Genomic DNA, 19,799 nt, shown 5'->3' with positions numbered 1-19,799 from the left:
CTTTGCAGTTAGTCGCTTTTCTCAAAGCCAGATTGCTGCCTTAGAAAGCTTTTTAAAAGCTGCTGCTACTGCTGTACCACCCACTGACCCTGACCTGATTAGGGAGTGCCTGCACCTCCTTTTATTTCCCTCCTAATTAGGGTGTTCACCTGCTGCAGGGGCGAGCACCTATATAACCCCTGCACAGGTACGTAGCTCCCAGGAGCATTTAGCAGGTTTTTTTTTACAGCCGGGGTTGTGGGAGGCTCTGCTCCTGATGCTGCAGGATCGCCCCAAATTGTGCAAAATTGAGGGAGGCATCCAGAGCATCAGCAGAGGCTGAGGATGGAGAGGAGCTGCGGCATCAGCCGGTGCCTCCCTGCGAGGCTGGCAGCCAGCCGCGCCCCACCGGGACCTCTGCCTTGGGGGGAGGGTGGTCAGAGACCCTCTCGTTAGAGGTTTTGTGCTTGCGGAGAGCTTGGTGCCCCTCTGCGCCTCGCTGCCCGCCGCCCCGGGAGCCGGGGGAGCCGGGGGACTGCGGCAGAGCGCGGCGCGGAGCAGCAGTGGGCTCTTGCGGTGGAGGCAGCCAACTGCACGCCGTGCGGGCGGCACACTGGGGGGGGGGGCATTTCTCCTGCTTCCCTCCAGCATCCCTGAGAGTGTCGCCGGGGTAAGCTTGTGTGTTTGGAGGGGTGTGCCTGGTTTTAGGGTCCCCAGCGCGAGGAAGGCGTCGCTGGAGGTCGCAAGGCGGTACAGAGAAGTCTTCGCTGGGATGAAGGGTGAGGTCCTGAGCAAGCCAGCCCAAAAGGGACCTGACTGGGGTGGGAGGCTGGAGCAGGTGGTACGTGGAGGTCGCTTTCAGCCGGTGTCACCTTCTGATTTTGCGGAGAAGATGAGCACGAGGAGAGCCAGGGCCTCCTGAGAGAAAGTCCATCCGTCTCTTGCAGGTTTGTGTACTTGCTGTTTGGTGTGAGAGGGTGAATCTTTTCCTTCCTCCTGAGAAAGGTCCCCCCAGAGTCTCCCCAGTCCCTGCAGGCAGCTGAGGATGGGGCAGGTCCTGGGCCACCTTGTGCATCTGCACCCATCTGGGTACAGAGATGGATGAAGATGACTTTTTTTTCTGCTGAAAAGGGAGTCACACTTCTAGAGAAGCAGAGCCTGTCTTTGAAGGGCTGAAAACTGGGACAGTTGAGGAAAAATAAACCATGATCCCTGGTGTAAGGGTACCAGCTGGTAAGAAGCAGCCATGCTTTTACTTGCTCCATCTAGATTTGCAGCCATCCTCCTGCTGAGGATGGTGCTCTGAGATACAGAGCTGAGCCTGGAAGAGAGCGTCCCACCTCAGGGTGCATCCTGTTGTCTATGGCCTCTGTGTCCTGACCCTCAGATACCATTTTTCACCCATGGAGCATCCGTGGAACAGAGATGAGACTGAGTCCTGCTTCCCTGAATGGTCCACAGGATATGGTAAGCCCTGAGCACCCTAATGAGGCCAAATCTTGGTACATCTTTAGTCATGCTCATTTTGAACTCTTCTCCTTTTGATGTAATTTTTCATTATTAGATCTGAAAAAAATTTCTCTTCCCTTCTCATTTTTATGTTGCCCTATGCAGCCTGCTGGTGATGTGCAGCACAGCTTGTGGTTCCCAGCTAACACCAAGCCAACCCCAAATGACAAAAAAACCCCTGAAGACCACCAGCTGGGCAGTGGAGCTCGAAGTAACGTGGTTGGGCTGCTCTCTGCCATGGGATGGATGGCGAGTGTGTGGTGCCTCAAGTACAGCTCTGCACTCCTGGGAGGTTGGGGTGTCCCCTGTGTCCATGTCTTGCTCTGGAGCCTGGAGAACAGCTGAGCTTCAGAGGAGCCAGATATTCACACCAGTAAATAGCATTTACATCTGCTTTGGGCACTAGCAGCATCATGCAGAAGCTGAAGAATACTACTGCAATAATTGGATATAACTGATGCTCTTTCTGAGCTTTAAATGAAATGTTTTAGGTGCAGCCAACCTCCTAGGGGGAAAATTTTATGTTCATAGACACATTGTCTATCGAGGTCTTGAAGCACCTGCATGTTGGAAACCTGCCTGTGTGCGAACAGGAAACAGGAGGAGACGTATTTTGTTTTTAGCACCAGATCTTATTTTACTGTCTGTGCTTCTGGCAAGTCTCGGCTCAACCCCATTTTCCTTTTCTTTGTTAGCATTACTTTGTCCATCTTCCACCAAGATGTGTCCGGTGTGGTTTGCAGCTCAGCAATGCTTTTGCAGTGTCCTGCAGCCATCTTCCCTGCAAACCGCTAATGCCCTGATGGCTTGGGGTCACAGGTCTAGTCTGTAGGGATTTATTCCTGAAGTATTGTAATAATTAATGCATTAGCTCCTCTGGCTCCTTTTCTCCTGGGCAGTCCAGATCTGTCACCAGTGCTGGTATTTGTACACCCAGGCTGGGGACAGCACAGCTGGGGGGTGGTGCGGGGGACAGTGCTCAGGACTGTCACATCAGCCTTTCCCTGTGGTGACTGAGCAAACTGGTGCTCAAAATCCCATCTGCCTCCCTGCCTTCGGGGAGAAAAAGGAGCAGCTTTGGGCTGCAGCAGCCTAAAGGGGCATCCTCCCTCTGGCTGGTGGGCAGGGGCCGCACGAAGCGGGGTCCAGCACAGGTGGGTGCTGGTGTCGGGGGGAATAAACCTCCTGTTGCATCAGTGGTGGGTTAAACGTGGGGAACTTGGTGAGGCTGGCTTGTTCTGCAGACGGCTTGGGAGACAGTAGGGAGAAGGATATGTCTTTCAGGGCTCTTTGGGGAACTTCCACAGTTCTCAGGCATATTTATTTCCTTTCCTTGGTGATATTTCAGTGTGGTTCTTCTGTTCCTCTCCATCCCTGAAAAGGAAAGGCATTAAAAAAGTGAGATGGAAGGATGAGACTTCCCCCCAGAAGGAAGTAGCCTTCCAATCCCCTCACCCAAAAGCGGAGCACGGGCTGGGAGACATCCGCTTCTCCATCCGCAGCTCTGTGGGCAGCCGCCGAGTGGGAGAGCATCCCTCCTGGGGAGCCCACGGGCTGGCTTTGCTCAGCTGAGGAGGAAGCGAGAGCACAAAGCAGGGAAATGACTTGGCAAAGGTCACTTGGAGCTGGGGCCAAGCCCAGGAATAGCACCGGGTCTTCTGCCACCCCCTGCCATGGCCAAGCGGCACCGGCCCTTCCTCCTGGTGTGCTGAGTGGTGGCACTAACCTCCCCGGCGCGAAACGGCTGGTCGGCACTGGTGGTGTTTTGCTTTTGCTGTTCATTGTGGCATTAAAATTTACCATAATGGAAGACAAGCAATGAGAGCCAGGAACTGGGAGGGCAGGCAGGCCATGGGGAGCCTCAACTAGGAAAATCAGAGCTGTAAGGGGAGCAGGGAGGGATGGGAATAGGATGGAGTATGGGGCTGGAAAGGCAGGAGGAGAGAGGCAATGCAGGCGTGGGACACCAATGGCAGCTGCTGGAGGCTGCCTTATAGACGTGAGGGCCAAGATGAAGATGATGTGGCTGGTGGGACTCAAATCACACCAGAAGGATGCTCTGCTCTCTGTAATGGCCAAGGAAATGTCTTCCCTGTCCTGCTCCCCTGACCTTGAGACCCAAAGTACAGCCCAGCTTGGGGTAACTGGGCTCTGCAGGCAGCCAGCTGCCTGCTCCCCTGCCTGCTTAGGAGGAGCATAGGAAACAACTTCAGGCTGTGCTACCTCTGCGTGCACACGCGTGTGCACAGCTGGCCAGTGAGCGGTGGGACGGGTGTGCAGCATCGCCGGGGCTGCTCGAGGGTGGGCGCTCTGGGTAAGATGCTGAAATAAGGCAAAAAGGGGTGTGGTGGTGCAAAGTCAGCGCTGGGTGAGGAGTGACGCGGGGGAGATCAAAGCAGAGCCAGCTGGGGATAGAGCATATGCCAAGATGGGGGGAGCTGGCCAGGACAGACGGACGTAGGGTATGGGGAGAGGCCTGACAGGACACAGGTTGCATCTGCCAGAGCCTCCTTTCTTCCCTTGTGCCCACCTGCCTGTGTTTGACATGGCAACTCTCCCAGTGATTCATTAGCTCATTTTGGTGTGTCCAGATGAAAACGAAGCAGTGACATAATCAAAAGCTGTATGTTGGAAAAGGTGATGTGGGCACATTGCCCTCAAAATCAACAGCAAAAGGCAGAGCAAGGAGCAGGGATTACGTGCTGGATTTAGACAAAATGAAAATAAATCAAAGTCAGAAATCTAGCGGCACAGGGAACAAGTCTGCTCTTGCATTGACCCAAAGGAGTCCATCATCGCTGGTCATTGCAGACATCTTCCTGAAGCACGCGTGAGGCTTTGCAGACGGGTTAGGGACTGTCTGCGGGAATCGTGCCTCCTGTAAAATGCGTTTTGCAGGTGACAGCAAGCAGGGGTGATGGTCCCTGCAGGTTGGGAACCGAGGGCGCTTCCACACCCCTCTCCCAGCTGGGAAGCGTGCTGCCCCACGAGCCCCCACCCTGCCCAGGCATTGTACCAGCCCGGTCCTCCCTTTTCCTGTAGGTGGGGTTTCCATAGGAAACACGGCTGGTCCACCTCCCGGCCCGGCCGGCCGGACGCTGCTCCCCGGCCGAAGCTGCGGCGGTGGCGGTCGCCTCTGCTCCGGGCTGAGCGTTTCAGCCCGGGGAGCGGCTGGCTCTCCCGGCCGTCCCCTGGCGATGGCGAGGCGGGGGACAACCGCTGGACTCGCTCGCCGTTTCTCCTCCTCTCCAACTGGTGGCCGGCGCCTATGGGACTTGGAGATGGGAGAGGATGCTGAGGACTTGCGATCACCGTAAGGACCGTTTGGGTATGCGGCGGCAGGCGTGCCAGGGCAGCGGGGCGGTGGGCTTTGCCAGCAGCATGCTGCTGCTGAGCCGTTCCGCTCTCCATCTCCCAGCCTTGTGGTGGTACCTCTTCCTCTCCACTGATGCCCAGGAGGTGGCCACGTTCACGGTGCAGTACCAGGTGTTTGAAGAAGTGCCGCTGGGAACAGTGATAGGGACGCTGGCCGAGCACTTTGAGGGGGGCGAGAGTGGCGAAACAGCAGATACCTTCCAGCTGATGGAGACCCCCAGGAGGTTCCTGCTGCACGTGGGGAGCGGGGACGGGGTGCTCAGCACAGCCGGGCGGGTGGACAGGGAGCAGCTGTGCCGGCACAGTGATCCCTGCTGGGTCTCGTTCGAAGTGCTGGCCGCCCGAAACCTGGCTCTGATTCACGTGGAGGTTCAAGTGCTGGACGTCAACGACAACGCACCACGGTTCCCCACGCCCGAGCTGGAGCTGGAGATGTCGGAGAGCGCATCCCTGCGGACGCGGATCCCACTGGACCGAGCCCTGGATGCCGATGCCGGCCCCAACGCCCACTGCTCCTACACCCTCTCCCCCAGTGAGCACTTTGCTCTGGAGGTCGTCTCTAGCTCTGATGGGACGAGGCACGCAGAGCTCGTTGTGGTTAAAGAAGTGGACCGGGAGCTGCACTCCTCCTTTGACCTCGTGCTGACAGCCGCTGATCATGGGGAGCCCCCCAAATCAGGTACTGCTTTAATTAAAGTCATTGTCCTCGACTCCAATGATAACAGCCCCATCTTTGCAGAGAGCTCTTTGACAGTTGAGGTTCGGGAGGATGCTCTGCCCGGGACCCTCCTTGTGACGGTCACAGCTACCGACCCCGACCAGGGTCCCAACGGGGAGATCGAGTACAGCCTGAGCAAGCACGCGTCCCCAGAGGTGCTGAGCGCTTTTGGCATCGATGCCCGCACGGGCAGCATCATCCTGAAGCACCCGCTGGACTACGAGGAAACCCACGCCTATGAGCTGGATGTGCAAGCCCGGGACCTGGGCGCCAACCCCATCCCAGCACACTGCAAGATCCTGGTCAAAGTCCTGGATGTCAACGACAACGCTCCCGACGTCCACGTCACCTGGGCTGCGCGGGCACCCGTGCTCTCTGAAGCCCTCCCCAAAGACAGCTTTGTGGCTCTGGTGACGGCCAGCGACCCCGATTCGGGAAGCAACGGGCAAGTGCGTTGCTCCCTCACTCAAGGGTACGAGCACTTCAGGCTGAAGAGGACCAACAGCCACAGCTACGTGCTGATGACCAACGCCACGCTGGACAGGGAGCTGCGTGCCGAGTACAACCTGACGTTGGTGGTGCAGGACCAGGGTGAGCTCTCCTTGGCCGTGCTGAAGCACCTCACTATCTGCATCAGCGACGTCAACGACAATGCCCCCTCCTTCGAGAAGGCCACCTACGAGGTCGCTGTTGCCGAGAACAGCGAAGCACCTGCCTTCTTGCTCGCCGTCCGTGCCACCGACCCCGACCTGGGTTTCAACGGGAAAATCACCTACAGTATCCTGGATTCCTCTGCTTTGGGTCTGGTCTCAGTCGACCCCACCACTGGGGACGTTTTTGCCCTCCAAGCTTTTGATTATGAGCAGGTGAGGAGCCTGGAGTTCCTGGTGACCGCGGAGGACGGCGGTCACCCCAAGCTGGCATCCAACGTTTCCGTCAGGCTGGCTGTGCTCGACCGGAACGACAACGCACCCATCATCACCACGCCGGCACTGGTGGGAGGTGCCGCCACGCTCTCTGTCCTGGTCAATGCGGAGACAGGGTGCTTCTGGGTGGCCCCCGGGAACGGGAGCTCCCAAGGGACTGCAGCAGTGACCAATGCAACACTTGTGTCATGTGCCGGCGCTCCCTTCCTCTTCACCATCGCGGCCAGGGATGTGGACTCCGGCATCAACGGGGCTCTCCGGTATGATCTGGTGGGTGGGGATGACGCTGGGCTCTTCATCCTGGACCCTTTCTTGGGGCAGGTCTTCCTCAACGCCAGCAATGCCAGCAGCCTCGCGGGCAGCGAGCGGGAGCTGGTGGTCCGGGTGAGCGATGAGGGGGACATCCCCCTGCACACCCTGGCCCGGGTCCGCTTAGTTTTCCGGCATCACGGGGCATTCTCCAAAATCTCAGCCCAAGACCCCAGGTGGCTGAGGCCGTCAGTGGTGGTCATTATCTGCCTGGCCGCTCTCCTGGGTGGGTGCCTTCTTTTTTTGGCTTTAACCCTGTCTTTGCGTAAGAAGGAGAAGAAGGACAGCATGGCCTACAACTGCAGGGAGGCAGAGGATGCCCGCAGGCAGCAGCAGCTCAAGAAGCCGCACAGGCAGATCCAAAAGACGGACATCCACCTTGTCCCGCTGCTCCGGGGCCGGCCGCGGGAGGCTGAGGCCCCTCGTCCCTTCCAGGAGGATCTGCCCGGCACAGCCGCCCCTGTGCTGGGGGGGTCCCCACAGGCTCCCCTCCACCTCACCCCCACTCTCTACAGGACCCTGAGAAATCAGTCGACCCCAAAAGACTCAGATGAGCAGCAGGGGACCTTCAACCTGCCCATCCTGCAGCGCCGGCCCTGCCAGCCCCACAGACCAAAAAATTCGGCGAAGGAGGCTGCGAGCCCCTCGGACGCACCATCGCACTGCAAGAGCTTGGTGAAGCCACCGCAGGGGCCTGTGGGAGAGCCCCCGCTGCCACCCAACCAGCCTGTGCTTGCTGGGGGACCTGGGCAGCCCCAGCCCCACCAGCACATCCTCAGGAGCCTGGTCCGGCTGTCGCTGGTGGCACTGGCGGAGCAGAGCCCCACCGGGGAGTTTGCGATGGAGTCACCCCCAGTGCAGGTAGGAGCTGCCCCACGCGTTGCTGGAGGTGTGGACCCCCCCCCCAAATCCTTCCCTGCCCAGGTCTCGCACACCCTGGCGTGGTGGGAACGTGCAACCTCTGATGCTCTTCGGTTGGTCTCTTCTCCCAGCTCTGGGCAAGAGGTGCCCCAGCAGTAGAGGCTGGGTGGGTTGAATGGTCACCCCGCCGCAGGCAGGGTCTCCCCACACCCACCAGGACACCCTGGGAGCTGGGGTGGAGGGTGGCCGTCACAGGGAGAAGGGGACAACCCCGCACTCGCTTCCCCAGAGGAGCGCGTGGGCAGGGAACGGCAGGCAGAGATGGTGCAGGGGCCAGGTGTGCTGCCCGGCCGCTTGTTTTTCCCCCCCCGCGTGGGGATGCCGAACCATCTGCAGGAGGAGGAAACGCTATAAAAAGGCCGGGGAGGATGGTTCGGAGGGGACGGGACGTCCTGGCAGGAAGCAGCTTGAGGCTCAACAGGCTTTTCCTGCCTTACAGCAAATCTCCCAGCTGCTCTCCCTGCTGCACCAGGGCCAGTTCCAGCCCAAAACAAACCACAGGGGAAACAAGTACACGGCCAAGAACGGCAGCAGGTAAGGCTGGCTCTCAGCCCTCCCCTTCCTCACACCCCGTTCCCCTGCGTCTCTGCTGCTTCTGCTTCAGCCCCACTGGCCGCAGGAGCCTCCAAGGGCAGGAGACACCAGGGCAGCAGACACACAAGGCAAAACCTCATCCCTGGTTTTGCTGACCCGAGATGGGGAAGTAGGTCCTCCCTTCAGGAGATGGCTGTGCTCCTCTGGTCCTGGCTCCCCGTTGGTATCCAGTGCCCTCCTAGGGCTGCTCTTTGCCTCCTTCCTGGGGCACCTTTAGCAGCTCCTTCCATACTCATCTGAGCTCCTCCATGGCCACGAACCATCTGCTCATCCTTGCCAGGGGAACAGCGATGTGTTCAACTGCAGCGGAAAGGTGCGCTCGTGAGCACAGAGGGTCCCAGCTTCGGAGGCGGCAGCACAAGGATGAGTTTTCTCATGGCTCTGGGTCCTTTCTTAGAGATGCGGTTGCCTGTTGACATGAGTTTGGAGCATCTGTCCCCAGGCCAGGAGGCTAGCGAGGGAGACGCTGCTAGCAGGAATGGGAAGGACTGAGATATCCCAGCCGTGCACCGCAGATGTTCCCAGAGACGAATTTTATGGTGTTCCCATTAAGCTATGCTGTTGACATCTCTGAGTGAATGCTCCTGAGGATGCCAGGGCTTCATCACTGCCTCAGCATGTCCCCCCTGTCCCCACCTGCCCAGGCCATGGGCAGACACAGTCTTCTCCACCTTTCTCATCATCATCTTGATCTGCTGAGGATGGAGAGGGAGGGAGAGCTGTTCTGGGGCTGCTGGGGCAGGGCTGGGCTGTGATGCTCCTCGCCCAGTCCTGCAGGTGGGCAGCTCCTCTGAATACACACGGAAGAGCCACCAACTCCCTGTTTGCTCAGGATCTCCCTGCAGAAGGATAAAACCCCCCTCAGGCAAGAAATGTGGAGCAGCCCCATGTGTAGCCCAGCACCCAGCCAGGGCCCAGTTTTCAGGGGGTCCGTGGCACTCCTGATCCCAGTGCTTTTGTCCATGTGTTTGTGTTTGGTTTTTTTTGTTTGTTTGTTTAAAAAAAAAAAACAACAAAAACAACCCCAAAACTCATTAATTGGTGGGGACTGAAATGATTATGCCTTTGGTACTGTGAATGATGCACTGAGAGGATGCCCACAGCCCACCTCTGGGTCATTTTATGGGGGATAAAGACAGCCACCTTTGAAGTAATTGGCGGGGCAGGGTTGTGCTGAGGGTTGAAGTGTGACTTGAATGTTTTGGCCCCCTCGCAGGGCTGCGGGGCTGGATGCCGACTGCCTGAGCACGAAGGACAGCGGGCACGGCGAGAGCGAGGCAGAGGACCGTGATTCGGAGAGCGGGTTTGAGCTCTCCGTGCAGCAGCTGGTGGGAGAGGAGCTGGAGACCCTCCTGGAGCCGCAGGCAGGTGAGGTGGCCTTGCTATTGCGAGCATGCTGGGGCTGGTGGGGGGGCTCCAGCAGTGGGATCTCCTCAAATAACACACTAACTCCACTCAGAAGAGAAAACTGGCTGGCCTGCAGCAAGCCAGGGGACAGCTCATCTCCTAGAGTGGCTCTGACAGTTGCAGATGCTTGGGACAGCATATATGGACCATCCTATGTTTTTGGTACCAGGCAGTTTACAGCAAAGGGACTTGCTGAGCTTCACGTTGGATTTTTTCATGTGTTTAATCACACTTGGTAGCTATTTCCTCCTATGGATGTATCTGCTGTTGTTTAGCTGATTTGTGAGGTTGACCTCTGTTGTTGCGTAAGGGGTGAAGTCCTATACACCGTGGGAGCTGCTTCCCATGCTGACCCGAGCCCCTTCATTTCATGGTGTCCTAGTCCATGCAGAATCAGAAAGGTGAAGAGCTGTCCTTGCCAAGCCCCTCAAGATGTTATATACCCTTTGAGCCCCATAAGGGTCCTATTTCTTACCGGGCTGAACCAGTCTCATCTCCTGTGACCAATCTGTTACTAATTTTAGCATATATTTATTGAGATGTGGTGACCAGAATTGTGTGCAGTGTTAAGATACATCTATACTGGTGGTATAAGGAGGTCTTCTGGCTTGTTCTTCATTCCTGCCCAAGCTCCATGCTGAGCTCTGTTACCAAACTGTTCATGGTGACTCCCAAATCCCTCCTCTGCATGGTGGGAGTGTCATCAATACATGATGTTTATCCAACAATCCAACCCCATGACAATTATCCAACAGTTAGTGACACAGAAATCCACCAGCTCCTTTTTGCTCACAGCACCCAATACTATTAGGTCCTTCAGCAACCCTCTGCTTTTATGTTGTTGGGTGTTTTAGTGGAGTCAATACCAACACCATCCACTTCTCCATGTCATTTATCACAATGTTGAACGGTTACTCTGGGACTCCACTAATGACCTCCCTTTGTGGGGAAGATTATTTATTCCTACCCTCACTTCCCAACTTTTAACACATATTAGTCCCAACCAGAACCTGGCTGTTAATTCAGGGGCAGCTCAAGTCCCCTCTGAGCCTGGCTGGTGCTCTTCTGCAAGCTCAGGTGTCCTCTGTCAACAAGGACTCTTCATCCACCTCTTCCAAAGATGCCAACAAATTTGCAAAATGCAATTCCCCACCTTGCAAATGGCACATCGGTGCTTGTCTGAATAGCAGGTACTCGGCTATCTGCTGAGTCTTGCATATAATGATTTCTATGAATCTGCCTGCACTAGATTCACCTTCATGTGCTTAAAAACTCATGTCACAATTTCTACCTTCCCTTCTTCTGATACCATATTCATTTGAAGCAGTAGTTAATGAACAGCAGCTAATAAACCAAGCAATTTCATATCCGAGTTCCTCCAGCACTCCGGGGTGAATACCATCTGGGCCTGACATTTTCTACATGTTCCTTTTATTGATTTGTTCTAAAAATCTCTTCTACTGGCATTTCAATTTGAAAGAGTTGGGCTGACTCATGTCCTGTAGCAGAAATTTCATTGTGGAGCCTCTGCACTCCTCCACAGCAAGAGGAACTCACTGAGGTTTGCTGCTGTGGTCATTTTAATTCCAGATTTGGGCATTTTCTGTGCTCTTGCTTAGAGGGAGAACCATGCTGCTTCTCTCCACTTGCCTTCCTGCCCTTTTATTCTAGTAAGGAGCAAACGAAGGAAAGGCTGAGTGAAACGAGAGCTACAAGCTTCCTCAGATTTAAAGGTTCTGCAGCCAAGAGCAGGGAGCAAACAGGCTGCCCAGCTCCATCCCGTGGCTGTAGTGCCATGCACCAACCCCAGTAAAGGGACTGGTGGACCTGCTCAGGTCTGCCCAGATCCAGTCCTGCCCAGTCAGGTAGCATCCTAGAAAATTTGTGCTACGGCAAGGCATATTCCTCAAGTGCCATCTCCCACGCTTCTTGGATGTGATAGAAAAAAAAGCCTTTTGCCAAATTACTGGAATTTCCCAGTGAACACCAGTAGAGCATGCTGAGGCTATGCCAGCGTGGCTTCCTGCCCGTGCAGTAGTGCTGGACATGACAAAAGAGGCTGCCCTATTTCAGTGGTGAAAAACAACCTTAACCATGAGCCCAGACCTTCCCAAAAAGGCAACGGAACGCAGACGACGGAGCTGCTGGACTCCTTCCTCCTCTCCCAAACACAGAGAAGTGGACTTGCATCCTGAGAGAGGGAGGAAGGAAGCCTTGCTTGTGCTCAGGAGTATCATAACAGCTGGCTGAGGCTGTCTGGGCCTTTGTGCTATTCACAGCGGGGGGGAAACTACAAGAGTAATCTGTCCCAGCCAGCTATCTGGTTGTTTATGCTGTAAGCACTGAGCTGTGGGCTGAACTCTCAGCACTCAGCACTGTCTATTAACACCTATCCCCCACCAGCAAAACGGAGTGCTTGCAGCAGCAGATGAGAGATATAACTTTATTGATTATAAAAACAACCCCTGCTCCCGAAACACCATTAAAATAAGGCAGTAAAGAGTTATCGGTCGAATTAAACATACCTAATTATAAGGTTTCATGGTCACAGGACCATCAGCCCACTGAGTCTTGGTGCTCCCTGTAGCGAGCAAACTACTGTTGTGCCGTGCTCCACCGCTGAAGCATCAAAATATTCAGGGAATGCAGTGGTTTCTTGCAGACTGAGGAGGAGAGAACTGTGGATGCTTTAGAGCAAAAACCTGGGACTTCAGCACGCTTGGGAGATCTCTTAAGTAACAGTCACTGCGAGTGAAAGAAAATATTGAGACTGCAGAAAGAAATCCTGAAGTTAAGCAACACAAAAGAATTTTGAGGCTTCTGCTGAAACAAAATCTAAGTGATGTATCTGCCCTTCTCTCCTTACCAGGTTTGAATCCCAGCCCTCACCCCCATCCCACCCCAGGACACAGTTGTTTTTCAGAGAAAAAGGACTAATTGCATAGTTGGCTGAGGAAGCAGACTTCTCTGAGTGACTGACTAGCCGCTGACTGAGGGCCATGTGTCCCAGGCTGTGGCAGGGTATAGATTATCTTCTGGAAGCAGCATAAGTGCATTAGAATGGGGACCCTCCGTTCAGAGGTCACTTTGTAAGTCAGAGTCATGTAATTATTATGATGACATCAGCTCTTGCCCTTTGATTGGGACTGTTGTGTTTTGTTATCAGACACCAGTTATTTGTTTTGCTGCTCCCTGACTCAAAGGGTTTCACAAACCCGGTGGTCACTTTGAACCCCCAGTGGTTCTAGGTTACGCTTTGGAAATGAAGCAATGAGGGGCTGGAAGGCAGCATCTGTTCACCACATCACGGAGTCTTGTTTACCAACTGCAAAGCTCTACCTTAAAAAACAAGAACTGCTGTTTCCTGCCATCTGATGAGGAAGCTATTCCAGGCTCACCCTGCGATGGGGTCCTTCCTTTAATTTCCAGTATATGTTTATTCATGGACAGTTATAATCACTTCTTCTTTTGCCAACACTATTTTAAGCATAAAGATTTCCTTTGTCAGTGCTTATCTCATCAAAATAATGACAGGTTGCAGTCAGATCCCCGGTGAGCATTTGCCTCCTTAGGCTAAGCAACCCTTATCTCTTGAGGTCTCCATCATGTAAGCCTGGCCTCACTCCTGTTTTCATCTCAATAGTTTTCTCTGCACTTCTGTCACTTCAGATCCTCTTTCCTACAGCTGGATAATCAGATTTGTATGTAACACTCCTAATCGGGTCTCACCAGATCTAGTAACAACACCACAGATATGTCTTCATGCCAACAGGGAATACCTTGACCAACACATTGTATGATTTCATTTACCCATTTTAGGGCAGAATCACATTACTGGAACACTAATGAGCCTGCAGCCAACACCCACACCAGGCTCCCACTGCTCCTCATCTGTTTCCAGTTGATGAACAACTACTTTATAGCTCAATTTTTTGTTACTACCCTTCAACCATCCAGCTGTGCATTTTATAATCCAGCATTTCATTCTACTTCTGTTATTATTGTTTTCACAATAACCCATTTCTTTTCGGTCTCAATATGCCTGCTTAGCAGCAAATTCCCACCCTGGAGTGACCCTTAAGGGAAGTCCTCTAGAGACCTTTCTGTCCGATACTTGCCCCTTGAAAGCTTTCCATTGTCATCTCCCCTTCAGCCAGTCCTAAACCCTCACTTTTCTCTGGCTTTGCAAACAATTTAGTGAAGTGCCACTTGAGGCTGCAACAAATGAGAAAGCAAAGTGATCCTAATGGTTATCATATTAAAAAAAAAAAAAAAAAAAAAAGGCAGTAGTTTTAAACCAGTTCTAAACCAGTTTTTTTTTTTTTTAAGCTGCTAGTTTGAATGATGCTGCTGGTAGCTTATATCTAGACCTGTTTACAATCAGTCCTCTCACAGCTGATTTCAGGAAGTCTCCTAATTTCTCAGTATTTTTTTTTTTTGTTTCTTTTCCCTCTTCTCTCCTGTGGTCTCCTCTACTCCACATCTCACCAACAGTTCTTGTTTTCGCTCCCTCCAGAGCTGGCCCTCAAGAGGCTGACGGCTGCTGACCCAGCGTGGGTGGCTCGGCTCTCCTTGCCGCTCACTAGTAGTTACAAGGACAACGTCTTCTCCCCTGACTCTCCGCATTCACCTCAGGATGAGGACGCTGCAAGGCAGGAGCAACCAAGGACCTTTGAGACCTTCGGCAAAGGTGCTGGGGCTGACTCGAATGCCGCTGGGACAAGACTGGCCAGCACTTTCCTTTCAGAAATGAGCACCCTCTTTGAAATGATTTTGTCCCAGAAAGTCCAAGTCCACAACGAAACAGGCTCAGGGCTTCTGCGGCAGCTGTCGGCACATGGGAAAAGCCTTGGACTGGAAGACGGTGCTCCTGTTCTGTAGGCAGCTTGGCGGCTGTGATAAGGAGATAAGAGTCAGACAGAGCTGCTTTCTGCATGTGGGGGGCACACGTGTGCTTTAACAGGGTCATTGTATCATCCATGTCTAGACTGATCACTACGGGCATATTTCTTCCTTTGCCTCACCCCATCAAATTTCTCCGTGACTGATTTCACCTTGTTTAGTTCCCTTCTACCTGCCTGTTCTTGCCTTCCTAGCTTTCCTCCTCTTCCACCCTCATCTTTCACCTTACCATCACACTCGAGTCACACAACAGCAGGAGGGCCCCTTCCTCCCAGGGCAGGCCGATTGATGGGGTGGGGGTGGTTAGATTAACCACAAGCACAACACAGTCAGCTACATCGCTGTGATCATAGACTGTGCACCACGGACGACAAAATACCGCAGTCGTGGACTTTGCAACGTGCTGCAGAGTTGGGCTCCAGGATCTCGGTTCTTATTTAAATAAAATTGTTTTTTTTCTAACACTACCATCTCTGGAACAAGGTGCAGTATAGCTGACATAGCGATGTATCTGCAGAAAACCTGAAATGGCAACTCAGAAAGGGGAGATCTGCCTGTTGTCTCCCACTGATTCTTTCAGCTTTTGTGGTTCTACCACTCTGAACTTGGCATTTTATAAACCACCCCAAAATCAACACTGGCATCTCTCCTATGGCTGCACTAGGTGCCTGCAATTTCTTTCTCCATGCTTTCTTTTAAAGCCGTTGTATTTTGGAGCGTTGTCCTTGCCTAGAAGCAGACAACAGATGGCTGGAGTCTGCCAACGGTAACCTGGGAAAAGGGAAGCGTTAAAATACCGTTTTGAAATATTCAGCTTCAACCATCTTATGGGTTTTCACTTTGATCTGTATGTATGCGAGATATAAGACAGTTTTAGCATAATAGCATGTGTAGGAAAACCAAGATACAGATATTAGTAACAAAGGAAGAAGCACACAGGTGTTGTTAACCATGGGGATTTGCACTCGCAGAGAATGGAAAGATAACAGTGGCATAAGCATCTGGAGGGCAGCTGTAGGCTTACGCAGCCGTGCATGGATGGCAGGTAAGCGCTTCTGGATCATGCACACACAGGAGTCTCTTCTGTACCATAGTTTGTGCCTTCCAACTATGATACAAAACACCAGAACAAATTTAGGGCATGCTGGCCAAGTGGCTGTACAGGTGAGAAGAGAGTCAAGCTATGGGAATGAGGGTAAGCCATCATCTCTGCTCCTAGCAATGCACAACATCATTGCTTGCTGAATGACTACGAAAGTGAGGCTGAGAAGAGACCGCCAGCCTCCCCCCTGTCACAGTGCAGGGCCAGCAGTGCTTTATACACTGCTTGCTTTCCTTCACCACCTTTACACTACAAATACTGCACTGACTTCTCCACAGATACCGTAGTTTACAACACAGGTTTCTCCAAAGCTAATTTGCTCATAGCGGGGCTGTTGCATCAGGTGTCTTTGGGTGATACTTTTGGCTTTCATTTTACTGTTAAGTTGAAAAAGAACAGACAGCACAACCCAGCAGGCATGATCCTGGAGCATCTCAAGAGTGTCCTACCTGTGTTCCTTTTCCGTGCACGTAGAGGTGACAGTGCCCTGCTTTTAGTGTGTACACACACAAGCCACAGCAGCAGACAATCATACAGATAATTTAAAGCAGAGTAAATGAGAAAGCTATCCCTTTCTGTTGCTCTTGGGACCAAATGACAAAAGCAACACAGTTAAGATTTCCCCAGGTAGACTTCTTTAATATCCAAAATATCCACTGTTGTATTTAGAGTCTCCAAAGTGCTTTACAAATGACCCCATCTCTGGCAATAAACTACACTGCTGGGTTTGCCCCAGCCTGCTTATACTGCCACGCTGCTAATAGAAGTATCTTGCTGTTTTGTTTCACAAACAGAACAGGCTCTTGCACCAAAACAATGACAATGAGCCAAATTCTAACTGAGATGCAGCTGTGCAAACCACGAGGGAGGCATATCTGTGACTGCGAGGAGATGCAGCCCTACAGGATTCCTCTGCATCTTGGGAACATGCACAGAGGACAAACACACAGCACAACCTCACATCTTCCTCTGGAAAGTTACTTTGATGTGCCTGTCAAAGGACAATCTTTACACAAAAACACATTACAATAAGCAGATGAAAAAGGAGACAAATGCCTCTCTCTCGGTTCAATTTCCTGATTCTGCAAACTGCTTTCAACCCCCCCCAACCCTTATCCCCGTCCTGTCCTGACCAATGCGTAAGCATGCTGTGGATTATTACAGAATAGGAAATCCACCCGAGGAATTTCCTGCTAATTGTATCCTGTTTGATAAAGGAAATGGTCTAAGAAAGTTTGGTCTGAGCAGAAAGAGAGACCAGACTAGAAGAACAATCAATCAGATGTGTTGAGCTCTGGCTGTGCCCCTCCCTTGTTGAATGGAGACCACAGCAAGTTCAGGATGGGGCCATTGCCTTTGTTTTTCAGAGCCTGATCTACACAAAGCACCAGAGCACCGTGGCTACAGGAAGCTGGACAGTTTGTACAGATGCCCTTGAACCAGTTTAAACTGGTGTGGACAAAAGTCTTTTTCCGGATTCAGCTGCCCCAGTGGAAGAAATTATCATACCAGCTGCTTGCTGCTGTCTGCCTGACAGTGGTTACTGCCCACTGGGTGCGTCCCTTATCCTCTCCAGTGAAAATGAACTGGTGTGCTTAGCAAATGTGTACAATATAAATTTTGAAGCAAACCTTGCTCATCGTGACTCAAAGGGGGTGCACCCGTGGGAGCAGCTCGCTGCCAGAGCTGAAGGAATAATAACTGGGGACCGAAGGACACTGACAACGGTGCAGGATGGCTGAGGACAGCTGTTACTTTCATCAGTTCAGGTGGATCCATAAGCCGTATCCCACAAAAACCTGTGCCCTATTAACCAGAATTCACTCTCTTGCTTGCACAGGTTTGAAAGTGGATTAAACTGCCACAATGTAGAGACAAGCCCAGATTGTGCTGGTAGCAGAACCACTGTGGGAAGAGCTAGCCTTGAAGTGAGATCAAATTGCCTCAGAGGGTGCAGGACAGGCCCATCACAGAGTTAGCTGCCAACATCGCCATATGGTGGCTTGTAAACTTCACTGGGGGACCATGTGCAAGATGTGCAGGGCTACTGGAATTATGGCCCCAAATCCTATCGCTATGGCATGGTGGAAGTCTATACGTAGCTCTATACGGAAATGTAGAAGCACAAGAAACGTTCTCGTATTGGAAGGTAGAGGGCCAGATGACATGGTGGCATAGGAGATACGACAAGGTTTATTCTCAAAACCCCAGTATTTAAAAATGGCTCCTGTTCCAGTAACAGAAAGCTTTCTCTTTCCACTCACTGCTACCCTGCTTCCAGCTCCACACAGACTAAGAAGGGCTGCCTTCCCTTCCGCCTGCTTGTTTCACTTACCGACTGGTCTAGTAACAGCAGTGGTGGGGCTCCAAGCACTGCAGTTCTAGTGTCGCTGCCCTGTTTCCAAGGGCACGGCTCCATCCTGCACTGCCGAGCATCATCATGTGGAGTCCGTCTGCGCTCCAAGAGTGGGGCAGGGTGAGGGCAGATTGTCTTGCCTGGGTGGCATGGAGGCCTGCAGGCACATGCTCAATAGCCCAGAAACAGGGGCTAGAGGAAGAGGCTCTTATTCCGGAAGAGAACGGATGCCTTGTTCGCACATCTGAAAGTACATTAAAAAAAGATATTAATGACGCATCATACTATGGGAATGGCTTGTCCGCTTCAGCTTGACTGGAACTAGCTGGTAAGGAGCGGAAAGAACTGAGAAAGAAAAGTGTTCCCTTTAGTAAAAAGGACAACTTCTTGCCATGGCTCTGTGCTACCTTTCCTCTGGCAATACGAGCCCTGCTTTTATGGGGTCACTACCCCATGCAGTCCCACACATCCTATTCCCCTGCTGCCCACGGTACCTTCCACCTCCTCTTCTAACACTCGCAGTCTCTCCCGAGCGTTCCTGTTCCCCGCAGCAGCTGACTGTCGGTAGTGTCTCATCGCTTCTGCCAGGTTCTGCTGCACTCCAAGGCCCTTCTCATAGCAAACACCCACGTGATACCTGCTTTGGGCATCCTAGCCACAGGAGAAAGCACAGCAATCAGCCCCGCATGATGGAGAAGTGACGACAGCACATGAAAGGAGAACAGAGTCTTCAACACCTTCTTTAAAGTTTACTGCTCTATCTTGGGTCCCTCAGACCATATCTTCAGGAATTTAGTCCCTTCTCTGAGCACACAGTGAAGCAGAATTTCTTACCAGTTATCTCTGACTCCGCTCCTTTGTATCCTTTTCCAGTTAAATTCACTGATTTCCCTTCAACATCCAGGTCTGCGTCACGGGAACAAAGGAACTGCTGTCTCCGCAGAGCATCCCGATTGTCTCAGGGGTCAGAGCTAAGAGGACTTGGGCAGCCTTGACTGCACCCATATCCTGATCACACCCAAACTCTGAGCACGCCCTGTGGACTGCCCTACTACTGTTCATGCAGAAGTCTTGTAAAAACATAACAAATGCCACAGAGGTACTTGCTGCCAAGGGTTGGAAGAGTCCCCTTGGCAGCCACCAGGCCTTCAACACAACAGCGCACCACTATCTTGCTCAGCCCCACCTAATTATATTCCAGCAGGAATCTCAAGCAGCAGAAAAGAAGTCAAGCAAATAAGTGCTAGAGAAAAAGCACCTAACTACTCAGACATACGTAACTGCTGAGAATGAACTAGAAAGCAGAGGATGTCACTGCAGATGGGTCAGTGAAGCCAAATCCAAACCCGTGACATATTTACGTGTTAGCTGTGCACTTTATCTTTGAGATCCAATAGGAGGAAAAGGGTCTCTCAGATAGCAAGGAAGCAAGACGACAGTCCTGAAGACATTGAAAAGACCACATGGGCTAGTGGTCATGCAGACCTTTTCCAGAAAAAAAGCCAGCAACATAACTTGAAGACTATGACTGCCAGAAACATGATCTAAACAAGGCTTTGCAAAAAAAGAAAAGAAAAAAAAAAAAAAAAAGAAAAAAGGAAGTAAGTAGCAAGTTTTAATAAAGCCATGAGAGAAGAACATATTGCAAGTGTTGCTGTCTGGGATGTAGCTGGTAGAGGAAAGCGAAGAACTCAATGAGTG

At 52.4% G+C, this 19,799-nt stretch overlaps 2 protein-coding genes across 4 annotated transcripts in view; one reads left to right on the top strand and one right to left on the bottom strand.

Moving 5' to 3' along the window:
• Positions 1-657: 657 nt before the first annotated feature.
• PCDH12 (protocadherin 12) lies at positions 658-15,107 on the top strand. Of its 2 annotated transcripts, XM_029997592.2 has the most exons (6): positions 658-926; positions 1,367-1,446; positions 1,594-7,677; positions 8,177-8,271; positions 9,548-9,699; positions 14,255-15,107. In XM_029997592.2, exons 3-6 carry the CDS (start codon positions 4,780-4,782, stop codon positions 14,617-14,619), a joined length of 3,510 nt encoding a protein of 1,169 aa, XP_029853452.1. In that variant the 5' UTR covers positions 658-926; positions 1,367-1,446; positions 1,594-4,779; the 3' UTR covers positions 14,620-15,107. The 2 variants fall into 2 exon arrangements, with proteins under 2 accessions (XP_029853452.1, XP_029853453.1); XM_029997593.2 differs by lacking the exon at positions 1,367-1,446.
• Positions 12,168-19,799, bottom strand: part of DELE1 (DAP3 binding cell death enhancer 1) — a 22,553-nt gene continuing 14,921 nt past the window's right edge. For both annotated transcript variants that reach the window (XM_041119269.1, XM_029997594.2), the window contains 3 exons: positions 18,593-18,749; positions 18,078-18,342; positions 12,168-14,631 (listed from right to left, as the gene is read on the bottom strand). In XM_041119269.1, the coding sequence (XP_040975203.1) occupies positions 18,086-18,342; positions 18,593-18,749 (414 nt within the window). In that variant the 3' untranslated portion in view covers positions 12,168-14,631; positions 18,078-18,085. The remainder of the gene's footprint in view (positions 14,632-18,077; positions 18,343-18,592; positions 18,750-19,799) is intronic.

The sequence above is a fragment of the Aquila chrysaetos genome, chromosome 22, assembly GCF_900496995.4.
Source record: "Aquila chrysaetos chrysaetos chromosome 22, bAquChr1.4, whole genome shotgun sequence".
Lineage (NCBI taxonomy): Eukaryota > Metazoa > Chordata > Aves > Accipitriformes > Accipitridae > Aquila > Aquila chrysaetos.
The sequence above is the reverse complement of the archived record's forward strand: the minus strand, read 5'-3'. Positions and strand labels throughout refer to the sequence as shown.